Here is a 24233-nt window from a genome sequence, read left to right as displayed (position 1 = left end):
ATCGCTCAGCTCGGCAAATCGGCTGAGACTTCGATCCGAGATGCGGATTCCACCAGCCTGGTGGCTGTGGCGGCTGCGCCGACTCCAACGCTAACCCGGCGAATGGGCTTCTTGCTTTCCAGCTCCATCTTCGCTCACTCTATTTCAATATCATGTAATTCATATAATCCATACAGTTGACGCAGTATCATTCTTCGACTCGACCCAGCCTGCTGTCTTCACTGAGTCGGCGGATCATCTCTTTGGTGCAATAGCCTTAGACCGCATCTGCAACTTGCACCATTTGCAGACGGGTTTCGCATTTCTTCGATTGCCCCTAGTCGAGTGAAAAGGTTCCCCACGAGACGTTCGGCACCGAATCCCAACTCGAGCATTTCGCGCTTGATGCCCTCGTCGCTCGTTGTATCAGAGGCGGACGGTCCCCTGAAGCGACGTCTTGACTGTCGTCGTCCGCATCGTCACCGAGCTCGGCTGCGAGGTTTTGTTGGGCTCGTCGAGGTTTCTCCATGCGCCCAACATGCAGCGAGAACTCAGCTGCCCCGCTGAGCAACTCGGCTTTCTTCCATTCTTCATGATAATCTCCAATATTTCCATCTCTTCCTCGGTCTTGGGTGCGGTCGTCGCCAAACCGAACGGGTGGGACCGCTTCCATCGTCATGTCGGCGATCTTTCCGCCAGCTGAGTTCGGCTTCGTGTGAAGCGAACCCCCAGCCGTCGCTGGGCTGGCCCAGCTCGGCAACGTTCTCCCCTTGACCACCTTGCTCAGTACTCGAAACTTGGTTGACTTGGTACCAACGAAAACAAACCACCCTGCTCCCGGGTCGCGGCACCAGTTGTGGTGTAGTAGCACGGACAAAATCGTCAGATGTGGCGCCCTAGCTACAAACACAACAACAGCCGAGCTAGTCGGCCCTTGTTGGCCTGCGCTGAGATGTCCCCAGCGGTCCGGCCCTTCCGGGACAGTGATGTCTCGTCCTCGCCGAGACCAAGTACCCCAAGCCAGTCAATCACGGAAGCCAGCTGAGTTACCTGACTCCGGAATTAGAAATCCCGTGCTCTCCGCCAAAGGACGGACGACGGCCCTCGCGGGCTTTTACGGGTCGCCGAGAGCAAAGGCTTCTCGACTCAGCAATCAGTGCCCGGGACGTACGGGAACACTGGCTCGCAGCGGTGGCGAGACTTTTCCGTCGCGCTTGGCGAGACACGCGCCCAACCCGGGCCGACCTTAATCTCTTGGTGCTACCAGTCAACACCCTACAAGCTATGCCTCTCGGGTGCTGACAGCAGACATAATCCGGTCCGTGCAGCGGCTTACTGGAAGCGCGTGCACGTGTTGTGGACCTAGAAAATTCTGCTCTGTTGTTTGTTATCTCTGTCGGGCGCCCTGAAGGGGTGCCTCCACTATTCCTAAGCTCCTATACAAATACCAAATGAAAGTGGGCGGTTTTGGAACTCGGCCTACTCTTCACCGAGCTCGGCGACACTTGAGCTCGGCTAAGCCGGATAACCTGTCCGGATAACCCCTTGAACTCGGCTGAGCCGGATACTGCGTGTCCCGATAACACGGCGAACTCGTCGGAGCGACCCTTGGACTCGACTGGGCGACTCCCGGACTCAATTGGACCCGGTTATCGTATCTGGATGGTACGTGGGGCCGTTTAGCCGAGCTCGGCGGCTTGAACTCCCCATGACCTCGGCTGAGCGTGTCCAGTGCCTTCCTGAACTTGGCTGGGTCTTCATCACTGGGCCTGCCACGTGTCACCAGGTCGGGGCCGGTGTGCATTGAGTTTCTGACACCATCAGCCGAGTTCAGCTGTCCATCAGCCCACTGAGCTCGGCGGACGGTCATCCCGCCGAGTAGTACTTGGCTCCTGGTACGTTGTTCCACTGCGGTTTTGGAGTGTGACACAAAACTTGATGTTCCCCAACACCACACCTGTTACGGTTGAGGGACGCAGAAGAGCTGGAGGAAGTGCTACGAGCGCGAGAGCGATCGAAGTCTAGACACATGAAGCCGGCAGGAGGCAGCAAGTTCCGATCGAAGCCAGCAGCGACGCCGCAGCCGTCGGCACCCGCGCGAGCGGTACGAGCAATGCATCTACCAGTGTCGGACAGTGAGTCAGACACAGACGAGTCAGGATCGGAGGGAGAGCTACACCGAGCATACGTGGCCGCGACAAGCGGATCGCAATTGTAGAATAACACAACTCGGATCAGCATCCGTGGCCCCGTTCTCTTAATCCATTAGAGAACTTCTGTTCTTGAGTATTGGAGCATCCGCTGGTATAATAATTTATCCGTAATTTATCCGGATTTTATCCGGATTTTCCTTGTTCCAAACCCGGAGCTGTTCCAACTACTAAAGTTCTCTAATTTCGTTTTATCGTTGGTCATTCACATTAGGGAAGGCCACCAACATGGCGTCCGAGCTATTGTTTGTGCTCGTACTGTAGGCCACTGATGGTTACGGGAAAATGACCAAAGCGGTATGAAATCAATTTCTTAAAATTTAAAAATGCCAAATCGGTATATGTTGTGAATGAATTCTTGAGGTACGAACCACTAAGCCACGGACATCTTAGCTTCTTGCAGACTTCCAAACAAGTGCCTAAACTATTCTGACGAGTCTTACTGTACCTGTCATATCAGCGCGAACAACTGCTCGTGCTTATCTGTGATCAATACAACCTGGTATGCTGCCACCGAATTGCTGCACTGCAGGGCCGAAGAAGGTTAGACACAGAATTTACGAACGTTTTCTAGGGTTCTAAACGGCCTTAAGGATATATGTCATTTGATCGATCTTTCTGTCTAAAGAGGTCAGCAGGCCGGATGACCACAACTAAGCAAAACAGAGGCATCGGAGAAGATGCACTTGCTCTCAGGTAAGGATACGACGGAGCCAAGCAAGTAGTCCGCGATAGACAAGCTCACAACTAGGTATTAAGGTCGGGAGTCGATTGACTCAACCGGTATACGGGATTGGGGGGGGATTCTGCATTTAAAAATGCGATTTCATACCGGCTTGGTTATTTTCCCGACGGTTACTGTGCATTACGTGTTTTGGTACTGTAATAAGGTTCGGAGATTACTTGAAGCAGCACAGTATGCAGGTGAAGCCTGCGTCTTACTGTACGTACGGGATGCAATATTCGCCTCACCCCCAGACAATAATCGCCTCACCCGTACCAGTACTGTGTACATGTATACATGTACTGTACGTGTGTGTGGCTTTTGGCTACCGTTAACTTGTCGTGGCGCAATCTCACCAGCTCCGCGTTGTCGATCGCGTGAAGATTACGGTGTACGGGCTGCAGTTCCCCCAGTTGGAATCTTGCGATTGCATCTTCGGAAATGAAATTGGCCAATAAACGGGGGTGTCTCCCTTGCGAAGCCCCTGGATTGCTTCACCTTGTTCACGAAGGTTTCACCACGATAGTAAACATACGGTCCGAGTGAAAGCACCTGTTCGCTGCATCGATAAGGCAGAGCCCATGGCTCGGATTTGGGCCAGGAGGACCTCACTCTCCGATTTCGTTCCTGAGCGCAACTACAGTCCACATATGCGCAGCATTTTTGTGGTATTACTCGCTTTAGCCGCCAGTGTGGGCGCCTCCTCCGTGGTTACGGAGTCGAATGTGGCGACCGACCACGCTATTATGAACGGACCCAACCACATGGTAACCAAAAGGTTGCTGCGGACCGAGACGTTGCCAGAAGAAGAAGAAGAGAGGGCGAATTTCGAATTCGTCAAGAAGCTCAAGAACTTGCTCAAGCCGAAGTCCGTGGCCCAGGGCGTCCCTGCAGTCATCGCGAAGGAAAGCCAGCAACTCCAGGCAGTGGCGAAGGAATCGCAGCAGTTCCGAACGGTGGCCCAGACGTTGGCGATGGACAAGGTCAAGCTCCCGAAGGGTATCAAGAAAATGCTCGATGCCCAGGCATCCACGGACGATGTCGCTAAGGCGTTGAACATTAAGCATGGAGAGCCAATTGCAAACCTGTTCCGTAAGGAGGTACTGCCCACGTACGTCCGATACAGCGAACTCGCGAGCAAGAAGACGATAACCCCGGACATCTACGGCATCGGGTCTCTCCGGAAAGAGTTCACTGACATCGAGCTGAGTGCGATCATCAATGCTGGAATGAAAAGTTCTGATGAACTCACGTTCGCCGCGGCTGACCGACTACGTGCGGGCCAGTTTGACGATTGGCTGCGTCAGCGCACGACCCCTCATGATGTCTACCAGCTCCTGAGGGCGGGAGGTAAGACTATTAGCGACGCTGACAGGGTGAACTGGAGGAAGTACCTCAATAAATTTAACGCACTCCACAAGGGTTAAGCGCACCAAACATAGAAATCGTTGGTATCTCCAAGAAAAGAAATAGAATGTTCAAACTTGGTTCCTACTCGGCGAATTAACTAACGAGAACGATTGATTCGGTAGTTGCCGCAAAGCCGGCGGTTCGTTGCTTTCGCTAAGAGCGTGTTCGCTACGCAGCTGGAGATGGATATCTACAGGGAGTTGGTGCATCTCCATCTCCAGCTTGTTCGCAACAACAGAGCGCATCTAGGTAAAACTAGCCAATCACAGTGCGACTCGCTCTCCTTCTCCTTACTTTGCTGTTCTTCGTCGGCCGGGAACACTGTGCCCGAGACACCGGACGCGTGTCATGGACCAAGCTGCCGATGACGCTCCGAGAGCTGCGCCTCCGTTCCCGTCAGCCAGTGGCGACCTCGTGCTGGCTGCTACCAGTTTGGACATACCTGCCTCTGATGGTACGAATCTGTTCCTTAGGGCCTTGCGGCGCATCGTCGGATTCTCCTGATAGGAGGACTGCAACCTGTGCGACAGCTGAGCATGTAGCAACCAGTACAGCTTCCTCTTCGTTCATTGTGTGTGCGGCTGAACTGCCTCAATCTCCAGCTACTTTCTCCTTCTCCACCTCTGGGAGCTGGAGAAGGAGACGGGGTAATTCTCCAGTTGTCACGTTGTGAACTAAACTATTTTGACCAATCAAAAGACAAGAAATAGAGTTGATGAGAGGTCATCTCCATCTCCAGCTACCTAGCTACAAAGTGGTATTGTGGCTTTCATCCGTTTTGGCAAATCGGGTGGTCCAAGATCCGATATATCGGGCCCGATTTCCTGGAGGGGTCCGATTTAGCAGCAAACTACATGTATTAATACTGTCAGTGACTCAATAATATTATGTGATGGTGATCAAAACCAACACATACTAAGTACGTTGCATGCCCCCCGCAAGCTATAACTTGTATTATATTGTGCTTTGCAGATAAAATGTCGCCCCGTTTTATGGCCTAGATCGAGGAAGGCCGGTCCACAAATCAGGGCACAAATCAGAGGAGGTAGCATGGACGATCTCGATTTATTATAGATCGGCTCGAATTGCGCTTTTGAAAACGCAAAAGGGATCGATTTGCCGTAGATCGACCTCGTTCTGCTCAAACCTGCCAGGAGATCGACCTCGAGACCTGATTTGGCTTGTCGTAGCTCGAGTTGTTGGCCGGCTTAAATAGATCGATCTGTCCCTTTCTTTGACCTCGTTTTATTAAATCGACCTCGAGTTATTATAAATCGAGGAGAGCTCCAAGTCAAAACGACAAAACGTTTGCAAAGCACAATACTTCGAAGTTTATAAGGCCGTGTTCGAGATGGCACCCAAATAGCTGTTTCGTGCGCATTTAGTGCACAAAATAGCTGCTTTGAGCTTTTTGAGGTTGTAAACCTCCGTTTTAGTAAAACCTCAAGTACCTCGAAATCACTCCTTTTGAAATTCATGGTAAAGCTGTTTTCCACGAAGCAGCTATTTCGCTCAGAGCTGTAAAAAAGGCAGATTGTTCGAAATGGCTGGTTTTAGCGAAATAGCTCGAAATACGCTATTTCAACTCGAACACGGCCTAATATACGAAGTATTTTCACACCATAAATACAATAAATTCTCGTTATTTTAAGTCAAGTGAATCCTTGCGGCAAAAAATAAATAAATAAAGAAAAATAAATAAATATTATAAAGGGGCTCTTCATGGTGCAGCAGAACTTGTCCCGCGGTTGTACACGTATTTTCCCTGTGTTTTGTTTTGTTTAAACAGATCATACTGAACATTGATCAGTGAGGCTTTGCTTTGCTTAGGGTTGATAACGCTGGCAAACCAGGTCACTAAACGTTAAATAGCTGTTTTTCCACTTTCGTCATGTTCTTTGCACTAGTGAATCGTTGCGCTACACTTCACCACCAGTGGACAGAACGGAACTACATCTGCTTCGAAGACGGAGAACCGGACCCAATGCCCACGGCAATTTCAAGCATTCATTCAGCATTTTGCTACCACTAGCGCAGACTACTCCGGATTTTCAGCCCCGACATTCGTAAAGAATACGAGCGTGCTCTGCGGCAATTACGGCAATCCAAGCACTTAGGCGCGTTCATCCAAAGGAACGCAACCAACTTTCGCACACGGCATGTACAACTTGGTCTCACATACCGCACCGGCGTGGTGTTTCGCATAGTGGTGGATTAGTTTTATTTTCATTATCTAGTACGACTAGTACCAGTACATAGTATCTGTCCAAATCGAGAAGGACATTAAATCGGTAATCGAAGCATTCATTCATTTGCACTAGTGAATCAAAATTATTTGTGAAACTCAATTATGTTCCCCAGGGGTATTGATATAATGCCAAAACCTCTTGGAATCGCTAAGGTGGCTCCAAATTTTTCGCTTTTAAACTATCGAGTCCATAGGTTGGGCCTCTTGATATTTGACCTTGCCGGTTTATTTCTACTGCATGTAGTATTCTGCTCAACGTGTTCTTGCAAATGGCCTCGAACTTGTCGGGCAGATTATTGTAGATCTTGCCAAACTTGGTGCGCTTTTGCATGCACGCGGAGTTTGATTTCGATAATAGTACGACGGGTGTTTTTGCCTTGTGCTAGTTGCAGAGTATGGATTGCTGTACTGTAGTGGGCTACCGGCTCTCGACTTGTAGGGATGCTACATGTAGTGTTTGCAAACCGTGTTCAGCAAACATTTGGATAATATTTATTTGGGGAACTGCGGTTCTTTTCTTACCAAATTGCTCTCTCATGGGAAATCTCATTCGATTGACGAGGTCGTAAGCCCGCGCGCGGCGAATTCGCCGTCCCTTATGAGGATTTACGGTAGGATGTTACCAGATCAATACGCTTGGACGTATAGTAGTTGCCACAAAAAGTAATTGAACATTCACAAAGATGCTAGCGGAATACACACAAGGATAAAGCAAAGTTAGCAGGGAACGCTCACAACGCGCGCAGTTTAGTTATCCGCTCGCATTGGGATTTGAGCTTCACTTGTCACTATCCAAAATCCTCAGACACTGACGAGGCCCCCAGTACACTACCATGATGTCGAAGAATTTACGTACTGCAGGACCCTTGCATGATTGCATGGTGCTGGTGTGCATCCGGTGCAAGTGAAAGCATCTGCTTGCGCAGGCGCTACGTGTTGTGTGATGTCGGATTTGCTGTCCGGGGTCTTTGCCCACAACGATTGAACCCTCACGTGCCCTCACTTTCCAACTCCTTCGCCGAAACGACATTACTTTACAGAGTTCCATCAGCAACGATGCGTATGCTGCTTGTACTGCTATTCATGGCGGTCACTCTGGTCGCCATTGCGGAAGCTTCGTTGGTGACTACGGAGTCCGAGGTGGTGCAACCCAATGCCCCATTTGATCGTCTGCTCACGAGTGACAGCGAAACGAAGAGATCGCTCCGAACGGAGAAGTTTGCGGAAGAAGAAGACGACAGCGAAGAGAGGGCGAATCTCAACTTCGTCACCAATACTAGTATCAAGAACTGGTTCAAGCCGAAACAGGCCTCGAAGGCATCGTCGAAGGTTGCGCCGCTAGTCGCGTCTCCACGGGGTCAGCGGCTCCAGGCTCAGCTCGACGAGTTGGTCAGCGGTGCGAAATCTACGGACGACATTTTTTCGCTGTTGAAACTTGATAAGGCAGGCGCGAAGCTGTTCGAAGGCACGAGTCTGCCAACTTATGTCCGGTACAGTGAGCTCATGAGCAAGAAAGCGGGGAAAATGGACGACATCTACGGCCTGGAGACGCTCCTGAATCACTACGACGAAAAAGATCTGATGCTGCTGATTAATGGCGCGTTAAAGAGCAACGATAACCCCACGAAGACCGCAGCAGAGCAATGGCGGGTTGGACAACGCACCTACTGGCTGAACAATCGTGAAGATCCTCAAACGGTCTTCAAACTGCTGGGTGGGCAAGAAGATCACCGACACCAACAGGGAGACCTGGAGAACGTACCTTGGCGAATTCAACAAGAAATACATCACGAATGCCGCGTAAGCGCATGATACCGACACTGGGCGCACATTGCAGATATTGTGGATTATTTCTTGTCTACTTTAGTAAGTAAGGTAGAAAGACAATAGACTGCATTTTGATTTAGATGCCGTTATGAACACCTTATGCTGTAGCCTGCTCATAGGATAACCACCGAGGGACTCAACGTACTGCTAGCTCTCTCGAGCGCAGTAGCGGCGACGGCTACGGATGAGCAGCAGTTCGTGGTACAAAAGTTGCGCGAGGCATACGCACGAGAGCACGGTCCCAACCTCCAGAAGCACGAAAACCGGCCCCCATGAGCAGACTTGCACACAATGAGGGCTCTTGGGGTCGCAGCCTTTCGGCTCGTACTGGCAGTTCGCCAAGTATCCCACAAGATATTGAACCAACGCGGCACCGACGCTTCCAGTTCCATCGATGATGCCCGTGACCGTCGAGAGAGCCTCCGCGTTTCCTTTGATGCTCTCATGGGTACCTAGGTCCGCCGAGATGGCTGTGCTGATCAGGTTAGCTGGCCCACCCAGCATAAATCCTGACCCCACCAGTAGTAGCGCTGTCATCCCGTACGAAGCTCCATCCATGAAGTACAAGGTAATGCTGGTAGTACGCACAGATACTGCAGTTAGCAAACGACAAAACGCGTGCAGCAACAATGAAGCGGACACTTCTCATACCAAGAAAAGAGCAGCATCGTCACGACGACGGGTGATCGGACACCCATCGTGTCCGAAACGATCCCACCGACAAAACCTCCAAAAATTTGGCCCGCATCGTACAACATCTACAGCAAGAATGATTAGCCTCTATCACCCCGATGCGATCAATCACAAGTACGGGAACGAACCGAGAAAGAGCCAGCCTCCGAGTTTTCCATGTGAAGTGACACTGTCAGGTAGAACGGGATCCAGAAGAACAGCGCGTAGTTCACGGACTTGAGGCACGCGTACGACATCGAGTACGCCAGGACCTGCTCAACAACACCGCAGCGCGCAACAAATCAGTCAAAGGACGACACCATCAAGAACAAGAGCATTAAAACTCACCCCGGGGATGCACCAAGCCTCGAAGAATCCAATGCCCTTTCGCTTGCCATCCTCGTCCGAGTCGGCACTCTCCTCCGGGTCGTCTTTCTTCCTGGCAACCTCCGGCTTGGCCTCCTCCAGCGCCTCATGGCGGTAGGGCACGTCCTTCGGGTCCGGGTACAAGAAGAAATGCACGAGCAGCCCGTGGAAGGCCACGAGCGCCGCCGCCGCGATGAGCGCGAGCTTCCAGGCCTCGGTCCTGTCGAAGAGCGCGAACATGACGGCCACGAGCGCCGTGCCCACGATGTTGCCCAGACACGCGTTGCCGCTCCAGACGCCGAGCACGGCGCCGCGCTCGCGCTGGTCGAACCACTTGCCCATGACGGCCACGTTGGCGGGCCAGCCGCTCGACTGGATGAGCCCGTTGAGCCCCCAGAGCACGGCGTAGAAGCTCAGCGCGTGCACGTCGGCCAGCGCGCCCAGCCCGAAGAGCAGCCCCACGGCCGCCGTGGCCCACATGCCGCCCGCGATCATGCGGCGCAGGTCGTGCTTGTCTCCGAGGATGCCACTTCAACATGGGTACAGCACACACGTCACACATCAGTTAAGAACGCGACCCCATAACAGGTAGAAGCCCCCGCGCACCTGACGTAGAGCCCGAGCGCGTAGAAGCCCATGAAGAGCGTGTCCATGAGGCCGTACATCTCGACCTGCTGGTCGCGCGCGTAGAGCGTCGAGTGGATCCACTGCTCGTCCCCCATCTCGCCCTTGATGGCCGAGAAGCTCTTGCGGCTGGCGTGGAACAGCACGTAGCTGAAGAACGTGAGGAAGAAGACGCCCTTCTTGTTGGCCGCGAACTCGCGGCAGCTGCGCGCGGACGCCGCCGACACGGCGGACGCCTCCACGGCCGCCGCCGTCTCCACCACCGCCGGCTTCTTCTTCTTGGACGCCGGCGTCGCCTTGGGCCCCATATCCTTGCTTTGAAGAGCGAGTTTGATAAATGAGAGTGGTTGCTGCACCCGTCCACTGGAGTCATCTTTTGAATGATCCGCATCAATAACCTAACCACGCTTCTGACCTCCACCGAGCTTCGTATACGCGGTATACTTTCGACTTTCAACCATTCATTCCTAAAACTGCGGCGAGCCGCCACACGCATGAATCCCCCCCCGCCGCGCGGTCGCCCTGTTGGCCGTACAAGCATGCGCATGATGTCGACGACTACCGGTAGCGCCTAGTGGTGCTGCAGCGACACCTCGTGGCGACGATGACGTGGAGCGCTCCCTGGCTGGCTGGCAAGACTGCGGTCGGCGCAACACAAAAGGCGTCAGAGCCCCCCCCCCTTTCCTCCCTGCGCGCGTTTGAAGAGATGCACGAGCATCAGGCCACCTCTCAGTCCTGTCAGGCAAGTAACTGTTCGGGGGAGATCTATGCATCACTTGGTGTATTCATACTCGTGTCTGTACGCGCAGCGGCCAGCTTTAACCGGCGGAGACAGAAGGCACTTCCTGCTCCGCTTTCAAACAGCTTTATCAGGAGAACAAGCGAAAGAGCGCAAGCAGAATGCGTGAGACTTCAGCGTTTGGGATCAGTTCGAGGGCGGCTATCGTCAGTCGGGTACAGCGGTATCAGTCGGGGAAAATAAGCTTCCAGTTGGGCAGTCGGGTACGGTGACGGGTGACGGTGTTCTCAGTCGGGTACCGGTGGTGGTGTTTGTTGTTTGCTTCAACGCATGCGCTCAAGTTGTTTACCTGTACAAGACTACAGCTCGTGGCGTGGCCACAAGAATCTTGCGAGCTGTTGGTAGGAGTTAACGTAAGAGAACGATGGAAAAAACAATGTAATGGACTGTCCGAGATGTGTAGTGTCCTGTACTGTTCGAAAATTCGCTCCCCGTAAGCTATGCACTTAGTCATTTCACTTAGAGGCCTCAGAGAGACCATTTGCAACCGAAGCAAAGCATAGGTCTGCAATGTTCGGCGCGTGGGCCGGAAGGTATGCCTAAGTAGGAGTTTCTATCTAATCCAGATACCTCGCCTGGCCGAGCCGAGGACTTAGGGCCGTTCTTAAGTTCCCGGTCCCAAGTCCCGGGACGAAATAGAGCGATTTGATTGGCTTTCAGAAAGCGGGCTAGGTTTATTTCCGAGCTCGTTTTGTCCCGGTCCCGCATCATTTTCGCGTGGTCGGGACGTGGGACTTTCGCCCTAGCTACTTCATTTTTGCACTAATGCGCGCCAAGTGTGCACCACTTTGTTACGTTTCGAAAGGGCTATCTGACCATGTTCTTCTTTCACCGTAGTTCGCGGTAGTTCGCGGTAGTTCCCGAGAGTTAGGGGCTTAAAAAATGCTTACAATTATCAAGTTTGACGGACGAGGGGTATCGTCCCGTTCGTCCCGGTCCCAGCTCCCGGGAACTTAAGAACGCGCCTTAGCGTAAGGCTCGAGGGGGTGGGGCAGGTCGCGCAGCGGCGCCCCTCGAAGTGCCGTTGCTAAGTCCACAGGCGAGAGCCAACGTGAGAGTGTCCTACCCTCTTTAACATCAAGTAACAAGTGCTTAGTCGCTTTGGTGGTCGGCATTGGGCCTTCTCGAACATTCTTCATCTAACCGGTCTATACATGGAGTATACAACTTGCTTCAGTTTTGGTCGGTTCTTGACGGTCGTGGTCGGGCGCAAACGGGTACAATAGTCTCGTCACAGCCTAGTTTTCCATATGGTGGACGGGTGCAGCAACAAGTGTCTTGATAAATACGGTAGTCAATTTACATATTCCGCTAGTCAATTATACAAATCAACAGCTGTCTTGAAGAATATCGTGACTACAGTGTAGTCAATTAACCATTTTCAGTTTTACTTACTCTGCGCCAAGATGATGACCATGGAGCAGGAGGTGACGCCGCGGCGGCCGCACTCGGCGCGCGTGGGCGACAGTGACGACGCCGACGAGCTGATGGACAAGGAGACGGACCCGATGGTGTCTGCGGCGCCGAATTCGTCCGCGCGGCGCGCGCAGCAGGCGGAGAGCTGGGTGCAGTTCGTGCTGGACCGTATCTGGTCGCTTGCGTTCCTGGGCGTGGCCAGCTTGGGGCTGTACGAGGCCGAGTTTGTGCCGGAGCTGCTGCAGGCGCCCCACGCGCGCCGCGAGTTCGTGCACCTGGGCGTGCTCTTCGCCTCGCTGCTGGGGCTCTTCGGCGCGTACATCGAGGTCTACCGCGGCATGATCCTGGGCGAGCGCGTGCACTACGCGACGGCCAAGACGGCGACCCACGGGATGCTGGCGTCCATGCTGGCGTCCGGCTTCTGGTACATAGACTACCAGTTTAGTGCATAGTGGAATGTTAACGTTGGTGGCTAACGTTAATGATCTTGTTTGCTGCAGTTTGGCGGTCGGGATGTGGCCTGTGTGGCGCTGGCTGACGCTGCCGTACCTGTTCATGTGGTCCTGGGGGGTCGTCGTGCAGCTGCTGGTGATCCTGCCGCCGCTGCTGCAGCGCGTGGTGTTCGTCGGCGGCTACCTCTGGTTCATGCACGCCTACCTCTCCATGTTCCTGGTCGGCGGGCTGCAGTGATGCACGGCAGCAGATTAATTAACTGGCGGGCGAATTGATGCGCCATATATACATGTAGTTCATTGATGTGGCTTGTGTTGTTGATACTGTACCAGTGCTGTGCTGGTGGGTCGACGTAACGTTACATCGGTGGTGACGAGAGCATCGGGCACGGATCTCGAGGGTCCACGTGCAGCCGCTTGGCCGCCATGACGCAGATCTTACAGCACGCCACGGCGACGGCATCCGAGCGCGCGAACAAGCGCCGCTTTGCTTGGCACTTGTGGCACACGCGCTGCTGGCAGACGCCGCAGTTGCAGAGCGACGCGCGGACAAGCACCGACAGTGGCGGCCTCTTGCCGCACACGGAGCAAGTGTCACAAGACGATTTCTGTCGGAAGGACCCGCGTTGACCGGCGTCGGGACTCGTTGGCGCCATTGGGGAGGTGATCGTCGGGGAGGTAGTTGTTGTCGACTCGGTGTCGCGGAAGAATTCCTCCAGCTCCGACTCGTCACACTTCCGGTACGACGAGCAAGCAACGTACTCGACGCGCTGCAGCGCTAGGAGCGTCAGACGTTTGGCCTCCGCGATCTCCGTGGCGCTGGCGATGGATAACATCATACTGCAGGTGGCGTCGCTATTGCACAGGAACGAGGGAGGCACGTCCTCCACCATGTCGAGCATCCCTTTGGAGTACACGCGCACAGTTCGAGACGCCGCGTCTTCCCGGAAGATGCAGCACATGGTCATCTTGGCCCGAACGACGTCGTCACCCGTAGCCAGCTGCGGGTGCTCGGCCAGGTCCACGCTCTTGATCAAGCGGTAGCCGAAGCGTTCGCCTTGGCCGTCGACCCCTGTGCCCATCGACTCCAGCGTGCAGAAGTCGCGGTACTTCTCGTAGCGAGTGTCTCCGACCGTCTGTGTGAGCATCCATTTGAGCGCGAGCTGCTTGGACGGGTCCCGATCCGACCCGCTCTCGATCAATGACAGCACGGCGCACTTGACCTGACCTTTGCTCAGGAACGCGTTGGCCACGCGCATCTCGTGGCGGGTCTTGGCGTGCAGCCCGTAGAGGACGTCGTCCAGCGAGCCGTCGATGGTTCCGATACAAAAGCCGGTCGGCAGCCGAGCGAGACCGTTCTCATGACTCTTGTATACGCGAAGTCCGTTCTGGCGCTTGATTAACCTCCACTCGTGTGTGCCAGGCTCCGGGGATCCTTGGCGACGGTACTCGCACTCGTGGGCCAGCGTTCGAGACACGACGCTGTGTGCCAAGGTGCGGAATACCTCCGCGTCGTCGTCTCGAAGTCTCACCTTTGGTCGAACCACTTGGAGCTGCTCGGCGGCCTTGGCACTTGGTCGGGTCAGTCGCCATCTCGCTCCTATTTTCTCGCGCATACTCACGGGTCGCGGTCGCTCTCTCCGGTGGCGCTGTTCATCTGGAGGAAGTCGGATCGATTGGGAAAAGTCCATCGTGACGGCGTCTCTGGAAGTGGCAGTCGCGACTCCGCGCAGTACCGTACCGTACCGTACAATGCTACAATCGTGCAAGCTCTAGGCGGATGCAGAAGTCTGCATTGAAGATAATTTTTCAGGCGATTACTTTCGGCAAGAATCGGATGGGCAGTGGACAGCCGGACGGTGTGTCACGGGAGGAATTTCCATAAATCAATGATTTTCACTGTGATTTGACAAAATGATTGTCATAGCTTGAAACTACTGACTCAGTGATTTGGTAAATAGTAATACTACAGTAGTATTTATTCGCTTCTTTCGATTACTATATTATTCCGAAGTGTACCGAGAGGCTCTCGTTGGGTAATGCCCCAGTCGATGTGAAGGAAGCAGACACCACGACGAAGGCCGTAGCCTACTTAACTATGCGTCGACATGTTTCCCCCCTTCACAACCGAGCAGAGTTGCCGCGGTAAGAGACTTGAAAGAACTGAGTACCGATGGGATCCGACATATTAAACTAAGAACATGAACCGAAAACCTTGTGACGCACACAACGTTTGCAGGTGACTTTGTCTTTCTACGTTGTGGGAATCCGCCAGTTTATGAGTTGCCGATACACTAGTAGTAGTTACTATATCACAACACAATATAATATCATCATCAACGAGACTTTTACACGAACTGCGTTTATTTTTTTTGGTAAGATGTTTCTATTTACATACTACATTTATTCTGGGGTAGGAGTAAAGCGCTATTTGAAGCCGATCAAATGAAGACGAGAGCTATGCATAGGCTGGGATAGCTAAAGAACTTAGTGTGAGCATCTTCACCGCGGCCGCGCCGTCACTATCGCTACCGGCAATTCAACGCGCGCGACCGTTGAATTGTTGCTATGGCGATGTTATGTACAGTATTTGTGGAATGTAAATTTGCTTTCCATTACAACGCATCTCCTGCGCCTGCTTCGCAGCCGCAGCATCTGCTACATTGACTTAGAGCCTATCAGGATTTTTTATATTTATGAGCTTTTCGCCCGTCGACCATTATCATCTTCTGCAGACGCAAACTTTTTTTCTTTATTCTTTTAGTAGCCACCTCAGCAACGTAGTACTAGATGCACTTGAGTGCGAGGGGGTTAAAAAGGTGACGGATCGTTCGGGGCGTACTTGGTGCGTGTGTTCGGCTGGAGGTGCACCACTAAAAACGCGCGTTGTACTTCCTCACCTGTCAAGTGATATTAATACATGTAGTTGAATTTGCATCACTTACGGCCTCGTGGCACCGCTGATCCCCGATGTGTGGACTGGTACGCGGTAAGCCGTCGCTTTCGAGCTGTCTTCCATCCATCTCGAGCTTGTCTCGAATTAGAGCGTAGACAATCAGTTAACTTCAGTTACCGGGGCCAGTTTTCCGGCTTCAGTATTACCGGCCTCAGCTACCAAGGTGCCGCCTAATTAATCTGTGTTGGGCTGGCCATAGCACTCCCTCCGGGGTTACTGCTATCCCAGAATTAAAGATAACATATTTCATCTGAAGCTACTATCGATGCATGAAATCCAATACGTTGTGCAGATGACAATTTAATTTTAGTGAATGCACCATCTCCTGGGTCCTTTGAGCTTATATGCGTTGTTCTATCGCGAAAAAAAAGCTGGGTTTCGGCGGAGGTGGCAGATGCAAAACAATTGTGGAGAAGCTTGGACCCTTGTATTTCGCAGTGAATCCTCGAGACGACCAACGAATAAAGTTGCTTTAATGTTTGTGCAGAACACCAGACAAGTTGTATAGTGCAAAAAGTATAACCACCAAAAAGGCACTAAACGCAGCAAGCCCCACACCGGAACCCAGTTTGTGGCTGGTAGTTGCGAGCATCCCACACCTTAACCGCTAGAGGAAGGGGTCGCCTGTCTACTGTACCGTAGCAACCGGAGTATGTATTAATAACATCGACAGTAATACTATATTATGTAGTACTAGTTGTAGTAGGTAACATGCTATCTGCATGTACTATTTCTAGTATTACTATAGGTCTACATTTGACTTGCAAATTGTATTGACGCGCTAGTACGATACTACTGATGCTGCATCAGTGAATTCAGGCAAACTATCACAATCATTTTGTCAAATCTCAGTGAAAATCACTGATTTATGGAAATTCCTCTGTGTTACGGCAACAATACCGGCACTTACAGTTTTCGAACATGGCTACTTTTTTAAGTATCGCGCGAGGATATCGTGGTGAGATCTACGGTAGACGGTTCCGCTCCACAAAACGTTTCGTGCGTTTAAGCATTTGTATGTGGAGTTCGAGCGACTTGAAGAGACCACTCTTGGACAACGCAGCAATAACGTGTGTCTACCCGTACGGTATAATACGAATCAAGACGAAGTTACGGTAACTTAGCATTATACATGTACGTAATAGCTGCGTGGCAGGAATGCTGTCGGTGGGCCGTGAAGGCGAACAAACTGCTCGGGCCATAGCATAGCCTGTATCAGCGTCGCCACGAACAACAGCTTCAACGTACGGATACCAACACAGTGAAACCCTTCTGCTATCACCTGCTGCTGGGTGTGCGCTTCAACTTCCAGAGCTGCTATATGGGAAGTTGAAGACAGCACCACCCAAACTTTTAAGGATTCATTTCGTGGGATCACGTCAAAGCCTAGCCGCTCTTCGACCGAGAAGAAAAGCTCGACCTTCGATACTAGGAATAGAGCTTGGGTGAATTCATACGGATGAAGAAGCCGGCAATGGCCCTCGCGGCCACAGACTCGAGACGCAGTTGTCAGCACTGTATAGCTGTAAACAACATATTGTGCTTTGGATAGGTACTGTATGTACACTGAAGAGCTCCAGATATAAGTATAGGTAAAAAGTGAAACCATACAGTTGCTAGGAAAGAAGACATGCATACAATTACTCCACATTTGCTCTTCTGCAGGTACGGTAGACTCCAATAAAGCCCTGAGAATCACCAGAGCAAGGAGAGCGAAATGACAGGCATATGACCGCACAAAATGCATGCGACCAGGTGCTGTACCGTACAGGTCCCCACATCCTGGGCTTTGCTCTTCAGTCGTCAAATTGCTTGGTCGTTGTGGGCCCCTCGCTCACTTCTCGACCACTGACCGATTACCGACATGCGTCTTCTGTGTGGGGTATGAGACGTGATCGCTCTCGCCACGCTTGACGCTGCGTTTGCAGCCCCCAAGTCCGAGGTGCAGCCGATCTCCAAGATAGCGGCGCTTGACTTGGAGCCAACTCGGCCCAACCTGAGTCAAGGACCTTGAGGGTTGCTAGTAGCAAGGACGAAGAGAATGTCGAGGACGAGGACGCGAACACCGAAGAGAGGGGCGGGCTGGACAAACTCTCGGGTCTGGTCAAGACGCGAGTGGCCAAGTCGACCGAGAAGGTCCGGAACCAGCTGAAGCAAGCCCAGACCAAGACGTCTTCGCCCTCTTGAAGCTCGACAAGGCGGGCGTCAACCTCTTCGACAACCCTAAGAGGGTCAAGACGTGGGCCAAATACATGGCCATGATCAACAAGAAGAACCCAGAGGAGGCCATGATCGCCTCGCTAAGGGCTCGCTACACTGACGACGTCCTGGCCAAGATGATTTTCGAGGCCAAGGCCATGCCGAAGACCGCTAAGATCGCCGGTAAATTGGAGACTTCGCGGATCCAAGCCTGGGTGAAGAGCCACGAGACTGTGGACGACGTCTTCATGCTGCTAAAGCTTGATGAGGCGGGCGAGAATCTGTTTCGCACCCCGCAGTTTAGCTCCTGGGCCGCGTTTGTGACCACAAGCGCGCCGAAGAACCCGGAGGTGCCCATGGTGATGCTGTTAAAGGCTCGATACAAAGATGAAGCGCAATTAGCGAGGATGATTGAATCAGCCACGAAGGTCCCGAGAACCGAAGACATCGCTACAAAGCTGCAGACGGATCTGCTAAATCGCTGGCGTCTGGATCGTAAATCGTCGGGTGATATTTTGATGCTGCTGAAGCTCAACAAGGCAGGGGATGATATTATTGGACGCCCCGAGTTCAACACGTGGGCTCTGTACACGAGCTTCATCAGCGAAAAGGTGCCGGAACGGGCCATGATCTCGACCTTGACGGCCAGTTACGGAGATGAAGCACTGTCGAAGATGCTGGAGACGGCGAAGCACGTCCGAGAGACGAAGGTCATGGCCACAAATCTACAGAACGCTCAGTTTAAGAACTGGCTGGACCAAGACTTCACCCCCCAGAAGGTTCTCGAACTGCTGGGCATGAAGGATAAACTGCGGGAGCCGAATGCGATTGTTTGGTACGTATATAAGGCAAACTACGAGATAGCGCAGGCGGCCAAGAAGACCAAGGTCTAGCCGAAGTTTTAGGATGGCCGCTATTTCACTGTTGGGGAGGATCTTCATTTCTACGAAGATGCCAATCAAATTGTAGAAGTGCTGTAAGAATTGCAAGAAGCTTGTAGCGTTCACACGACCTCAAGAATAGCAACATAAGTAATATATATACATATGATGATTGGTGCAGCTGGATTCAACAACAACATTGCTGAATGAGAGGAAAACTGCAATTCAGGATCTCGCGGTAATGGTACCGTTTCACTCTTAGGGAGGTGCGGGTAGCTTGGTCTCATCCTCAATGACTGAAGATAAACTCCGTTTGGAACCTATGTTTTGTTGTGAGGTGTGTCTCAGTTGCGTGGATAGAAGACGTAGTACCCTTCATAATGACCGAAAGCTGTCACGTGTGGGACCATGTACAATACATAGGTGTTTCCGTGAGTGCTATATCTACGGACCTAGTATTTGGTTATTGACTAGGGCTCCGCGAAGGCTGGGATAGGAGGTTTTTGGTATAATCGCTTTCTATTATTATGAGGTTTTTTTTTTACGAACCACGGGCATCTCCTGCGCCTGCTTCGTCTGCCCGGTAATTCACCTCAAAATTGTAGATAGTGCTTATACACAGTGATAAAACGAACCTTGCTCGAGATCTGTTTGTAGCTTGTAGAAAATGAAAAATGTATGCTTCTGCAGCAGTTCGTCCGCTTCAATCATTCACTTTACTTCACTCCTACTATTCGATATATGTTACTGACTCATACCGGTTCAATCTGCCCACGCATATAAACCTTTTGGAGGGCCCAGTGCGGCACCAGAGCCGTACCGGTTTCAAGAAATATACCAGTTAGATGTTAAGAGGGGTCATCGTTTGACTTGATGTACCACGGATATAATCCTATTTGGTCTGCGATAGCAGCACTATCGTTGCTTCCTATCCCAGTAAAACGAACTCTAGTATCCAGTCGCGACAGTTAACCAAGATTGAAGGAATGCCCATTTGCTAGTTGTGAGCCGACTCAAGAAGGATTATTTGAAAATAGGAGAGCTCTATTTAAGAAAAGTGTAACTACACCTTTGCCCGGCCATAGTTGGCCTAATTTGCAAGCAAAGTTGTCATGAATATTGGAGGTACCAGAGAGTACATTACATTCCCTAAAGTATGACTTTCGTTTCATTCAAAGTTGTCTAATTCCCACCAACGACTGTTGACGTAATACACATTTTCCCTCGCAAACTCAAGACCTTTGGCGTACTCTGATAGAGTGCGAACTTCGCACTGCGAAGTGACGCCAGCACAGAGGCAAGATGGCGAAGGCGAAGGCGTGTGTGCGTGCGTGCAGCTTCTTGAGTGTCCGATCCGCGTCTGCATGCCCTTCATCAAGCGGCAGCTGTACGCGCGCGATCTCTCAAGGAGGGGAACATGGGGGCGCGTTGAGACCGCCCCTCACTGAGCAGGGGGTGAGACGTGCTTTGCGGCTACATGTGGTGCATGTACCTCTCGATGGGAATTAGACAACTTTGAATGAAACGAAAGTCATACTTTAGGGAATGTAATGTTACTCTCTGGTACCTCCAATATTCATGACAACTTTGCTTGCAAATTAGGCCAACTATGGCCGGGCAAAGGTGTAGTCAGTCCTGTTCAACAAACTACACTACACATTTGGACACGCCATTCATCTTTTATCTCGTCTTCGGTGTCATCGATCATTGTGCATAGGCAGATAAATAGCTGCTCGAAGCTGAAAGTATCTGTCACAGCCGCAGCTTACACCACCAAACTGCTGATCTTCGGTGAGCGCCTCGCTGGCTGAGGAAGCTGGCAAAATTTGAGATTTTGTACATAGTTGACCTCATTAGTACTAAAATTGAATAAAATCGCAGGTGGGCGGGAAATGCAGTGGTTCTGGTCCACTCCGACTAGGCAATATGTAAGATCTCGTTGAGCGTCCAGCGCGCAGATGAAGAACATTTGCTGCAGGGGAGCCATCCCAACTTGGGAAAACATCCACTTGGGCAGTTCATTCGCCAACTTATCAATGGCAGTCAAAAACGAGTTACCATACATACCATCGGCAAAAGCAGAAGAAGAAGAAGGAGTTGATTAACTACTGTAGTTCGTGGACATGCCGTTTCGCTAGCTACGAACACTCTTAGTAATAACTACTTGGACACCTTGATTATTGGTGCTGAATCTAAACAACTACTCGGTTGGAGTAAACTTATTGGTCTAGGTGCATCGAAGTCCAGTCGCTGAAGAGCCGAAATGATTTCATCGCTGTCCACCTTCAGTTCGCTGGAACGCTGGAACATATTTTGACAGTGTCGACAGGGGTAAGCTCATTAAGGTTTGAGGGCTTGGTTGCTCCATCAGCATAACGTTAGATGTAGATTGCTTCTGGTCAACATTACCGCTCACGGAGCACGAAGATGAAACGATCGAATCGAAAAATAGTAAGAAATAATCCGAAATGAACATCTAGTTTGTTCACATTTTCATGCATTTGAGGGAGCAGCAGAGCCGAGAACGTTGTTTGGACTCCAAACTTTGGAGTGAGCAGGCCATGTCGCTTGCCTCATTGCTTTATCCTTCTTTCATCCCATATGCTTTGCAACTTCTCCCAGTTCATTATGCATGACCCGATATTTGTATGCTCTAATTATTGTTGAGGGTTCACAAAGGCACGTAAATAGATAAGATCACTTTTTATATAAGTACTAAGATGCTCTTAGAGCATCTCCCCCCGCAGCCAATCCCAATAACGTGCCACCAGTCGGCAGGTCCTTCCTCGCTTCGTCAATCAATCGAGACAGAGTTTTATCGTCGTAGTGTTTCATGGACGTAGCGATACCCGACGAGTCTTTGATGCCGAGCTGCTGGTTGTAGCACTGCCTGTACTCGATCCAGAGCTTGATCTTGGGGCTCTTGAAGAGGTTGTCCCCCTCTCGGTGAAGCTTGAGCTTGGTGAAGGCGTAATCTGGAGACTTCTGGTCGTTGAGCCAGTGGATGAGCCTGGCGTTGGCGATTCTGCTCTTGACCCCGGCGACGGCGCCCTTGACCTTCGTCAAGTCCGGGAGAATGCCCCTCTTCTCGTCCAGATTGGTGGCCCTCAAGGACCTCTGAGCAGCGTCGGCGGTGGGTTGGTGGAGTCTCGTAGCTGCGTTGGCGCTTGCCGTAAGAGTGACTACTGCTATTAACAGCGCCAGGAAGCCGAGACGCACGGCCATCGTCTGCGGAGTTGACTCCAAGTTACGAAAAGGATGAAAGCCACAATACTTGTTATCCAAAACTACTATTTTACAAGCCAAGCGGGGCCTCGCAAGCACAAGTAAGAAACTGGTGAAATCAAAATCTACGTGTATTTCACACTTCAACGCTAGCTACACTTTTAACGCAGGCGTAACCTCTGACACCTAAACTCGGCCAAAACTTAGAGAGTTACGGTAAGGCTGGCCCTACAGCCCATGTTTCGAAATAGGGTTAGGGATAAACGCATGCTAAAACCAAGTAAGATCTCCAAACACGTAAAACATGCTGAAATCATGGACATCCATGTTTCGGTTTTCAGGACGGGTGTCATGGCACTCAAGTCTATTGCAAATCCTTGGGAACTGGGTAATCGAGCTGCTAAATGTGGCTCTACCTGTCCTTAAAACCTTTAGAAGGCCGGCCCAGCGCTAGGCAGGGAACTGTAGACCTAAGCCTTGCTTCGGGGCTACGTTTGCGGGTTGTTCATGCTTCTCAAACGCCACTGATGCCGATTTGGACTCTGCATCACGATAGATTTGCGGGCCATTTCACCCCCTCCAATCCGAAAACGTGGGCTGTACATTTTCCGTTACGGTAACGACCACAAGACGATAATTACAACAGAAAAAAGTCCCATCCTAGCTGTGATCACTGCAATCTTGGGATCACGAACAGTATATTTGAGATACGTATTCGCAGTTATAAATTGTGTGGTAAATACGGTGCGACAAGAAGATATCCCGTCTCAAAGATTGCACTTTGCGATCGTTACTTTCGTATTATCGTTGACTCGCCATAGGCACTGATGGTCACGTACCAGTATTGGCAGAGCTCACGTTATCTCTCACTTGTGGATTGACTCTCGAACGCGTAAAGGTCCATTACCGATAAGTGGCAACGGCAGCAGCAATGCGTTCGTACTGCACCGCAGTGCTATTACTTGCAACCGTTTTCCTCGCAGCAGTTAATGCTGCACCCGAGTCTGCCACCGCCAAGGTAAACCCAGCCAAGTCACCTTCGCATCTCCGGTCCATCGCCACCAACGGTCGATATGTTCCTCCCTCGAGGCTGCTGAGGAGCGCCGAGCTGCCAGCGGATGAGGAAAGAGCAATGAAACTGAGGCTTGTGAGATGGCTCAACCGCTCACAGCAGACCAAGATCTCCACCGTCGACACCAAGCAAGTCAAAAAGTGGGTGAAGAAAGATGACTCGATGGCGAGCGTCTTCAACCGTCTGGAGCTCAATGCCGGAATTGAACAGGCTCTGGCCAACCCTAAGTTGAGGACCTATGCCGCCTACATTGACCAGCTCAACAAGAAGAACCCCTCGAAGGAAGTGTCTATGGTCGAAATGTTCGCCAAGACCTACGGAGACGAGGCCGTGGCCAAAGCGCTCGAGGCGGCAGCGATCTCCCGCAGCACAAAGAAAATCGCATCGCGCTTGCGGACGGACCTGCTGGACACGTGGAGCCTCCAAGGAAAGTCTGTAGACGACGTGTTCACGATGCTGAGTCTGGATAAGGCGGGATCCGACCTCTTTGTGACGCCCCAATTCAAGACGTGGGTTCGATATACAAAGATGGCAATGCATACCCCCGAGCACTACATGCTCTCGGCATTGAAAGCCAAATATGGGTACGATGGGCTGTCCAAGATCTTTCTTGCGGCCCCCCGTGCCGGGGAAATGGGGACCATTGCTTTGAATTTGGAGAACAAGATGGTGAACACGTGGCTGAGCCAGATTAAGACCCCAAAGATGATTCTTAAGCTGCTGAAACTGGACGAAGGAGTGGACAAGCTACTGATGAACCCGAACGTGAAAATGCTCAGTGGCTATCTGCATCTGTTCAACTCGAAGTATCCTGATCAACAAAGGACCTTGGTGGGGGTATTCACGGAGTTCTACGGGGTCAAAGCTGTGTCAAACATGTTGGAGGCAGCCAAGAAGGTGCCAGAAACGAAGGGCATCGCGACACAATGGCACGCAGAGATGCTCAAAGGTACGAAGATTCAGTGATTCTAGCACTCCGAATAGAGAAACATAGAAGTAAACGAAGACAAACATTTGCTCGCTCTCCTCTCAAAATTGAAAACTAAAAGTGTGGACTCCGCCTACGAAATCTTGGAGCTTCTTCGTGCACAGCTAGAGTCGATGAATCAGATCGGTTAGGTATGAGCTGTAAGGCAATCGCTCCTTAACTCTACAATAAAGATCAGAGAACAT

At 51.5% G+C, this 24233-nt stretch overlaps 9 protein-coding genes across 9 annotated transcripts; 5 read left to right on the top strand and 4 right to left on the bottom strand.

Moving 5' to 3' along the window:
* Nucleotides 1-316: 316 nt before the first annotated feature.
* Nucleotides 317-658, bottom strand: PHYSODRAFT_333434 (hypothetical protein; the record flags this gene model as incomplete). The annotated part of the gene is made up of 1 exon (XM_009530619.1): nucleotides 317-658. One exon carries the CDS (start codon nucleotides 656-658, stop codon nucleotides 317-319), a length of 342 nt encoding a protein of 113 aa, XP_009528914.1.
* A 2905-nt stretch (nucleotides 659-3563) lies between these two features.
* PHYSODRAFT_354752 (hypothetical protein) lies at nucleotides 3564-4344 on the top strand (the record flags this gene model as incomplete). Its single annotated transcript, XM_009530618.1, has 1 exon — nucleotides 3564-4344. The coding sequence occupies one exon, from the start codon at nucleotides 3564-3566 to the stop codon at nucleotides 4338-4340; it is 777 nt and encodes a 258-aa protein (XP_009528913.1). The 3' UTR covers nucleotides 4341-4344.
* Nucleotides 4345-7627: 3283 nt separating this feature from the next.
* On the top strand, nucleotides 7628-8383 carry PHYSODRAFT_286261 (hypothetical protein; the record flags this gene model as incomplete). Its single annotated transcript, XM_009530617.1, has 1 exon — nucleotides 7628-8383. One exon carries the CDS (start codon nucleotides 7628-7630, stop codon nucleotides 8381-8383), a length of 756 nt encoding a protein of 251 aa, XP_009528912.1.
* A 60-nt stretch (nucleotides 8384-8443) lies between these two features.
* Nucleotides 8444-10158, bottom strand: PHYSODRAFT_561102 (hypothetical protein; the record flags this gene model as incomplete). Its single annotated transcript, XM_009530616.1, has 6 exons — nucleotides 8444-8972; nucleotides 9041-9156; nucleotides 9220-9342; nucleotides 9419-9454; nucleotides 9518-9965; nucleotides 10043-10158. 6 exons carry the CDS (start codon nucleotides 10156-10158, stop codon nucleotides 8546-8548), a joined length of 1266 nt encoding a protein of 421 aa, XP_009528911.1. The 3' UTR covers nucleotides 8444-8545.
* Nucleotides 10159-12265: 2107 nt separating this feature from the next.
* PHYSODRAFT_510137 (hypothetical protein) lies at nucleotides 12266-12965 on the top strand (the record flags this gene model as incomplete). Its single annotated transcript, XM_009530615.1, has 2 exons — nucleotides 12266-12699; nucleotides 12776-12965. The coding sequence occupies 2 exons, from the start codon at nucleotides 12266-12268 to the stop codon at nucleotides 12963-12965; spliced, it is 624 nt and encodes a 207-aa protein (XP_009528910.1).
* Nucleotides 12966-13086: 121 nt separating this feature from the next.
* PHYSODRAFT_249130 (hypothetical protein) lies at nucleotides 13087-14384 on the bottom strand (the record flags this gene model as incomplete). Its single annotated transcript, XM_009530614.1, has 2 exons — nucleotides 13087-14299; nucleotides 14350-14384. 2 exons carry the CDS (start codon nucleotides 14382-14384, stop codon nucleotides 13087-13089), a joined length of 1248 nt encoding a protein of 415 aa, XP_009528909.1.
* A 3551-nt stretch (nucleotides 14385-17935) lies between these two features.
* On the top strand, nucleotides 17936-18775 carry PHYSODRAFT_249125 (hypothetical protein; the record flags this gene model as incomplete). The annotated part of the gene is made up of 1 exon (XM_009530613.1): nucleotides 17936-18775. One exon carries the CDS (start codon nucleotides 17936-17938, stop codon nucleotides 18773-18775), a length of 840 nt encoding a protein of 279 aa, XP_009528908.1.
* Nucleotides 18776-21478: 2703 nt separating this feature from the next.
* On the bottom strand, nucleotides 21479-21988 carry PHYSODRAFT_286259 (hypothetical protein; the record flags this gene model as incomplete). Its single annotated transcript, XM_009530612.1, has 1 exon — nucleotides 21479-21988. One exon carries the CDS (start codon nucleotides 21986-21988, stop codon nucleotides 21479-21481), a length of 510 nt encoding a protein of 169 aa, XP_009528907.1.
* A 931-nt stretch (nucleotides 21989-22919) lies between these two features.
* On the top strand, nucleotides 22920-24026 carry PHYSODRAFT_286258 (hypothetical protein; the record flags this gene model as incomplete). Its single annotated transcript, XM_009530611.1, has 1 exon — nucleotides 22920-24026. One exon carries the CDS (start codon nucleotides 22920-22922, stop codon nucleotides 24024-24026), a length of 1107 nt encoding a protein of 368 aa, XP_009528906.1.
* Between the last annotated feature and the right edge of the window lie 207 nt (nucleotides 24027-24233).

The sequence above is a fragment of the Phytophthora sojae genome, assembly GCF_000149755.1.
Source record: "Phytophthora sojae unplaced genomic scaffold PHYSOscaffold_5, whole genome shotgun sequence".
NCBI classification, from domain to species: Eukaryota; Oomycota; class Peronosporomycetes; order Peronosporales; family Peronosporaceae; genus Phytophthora; species Phytophthora sojae.
The sequence above is the reverse complement of the archived record's forward strand: the minus strand, read 5'-3'. Positions and strand labels throughout refer to the sequence as shown.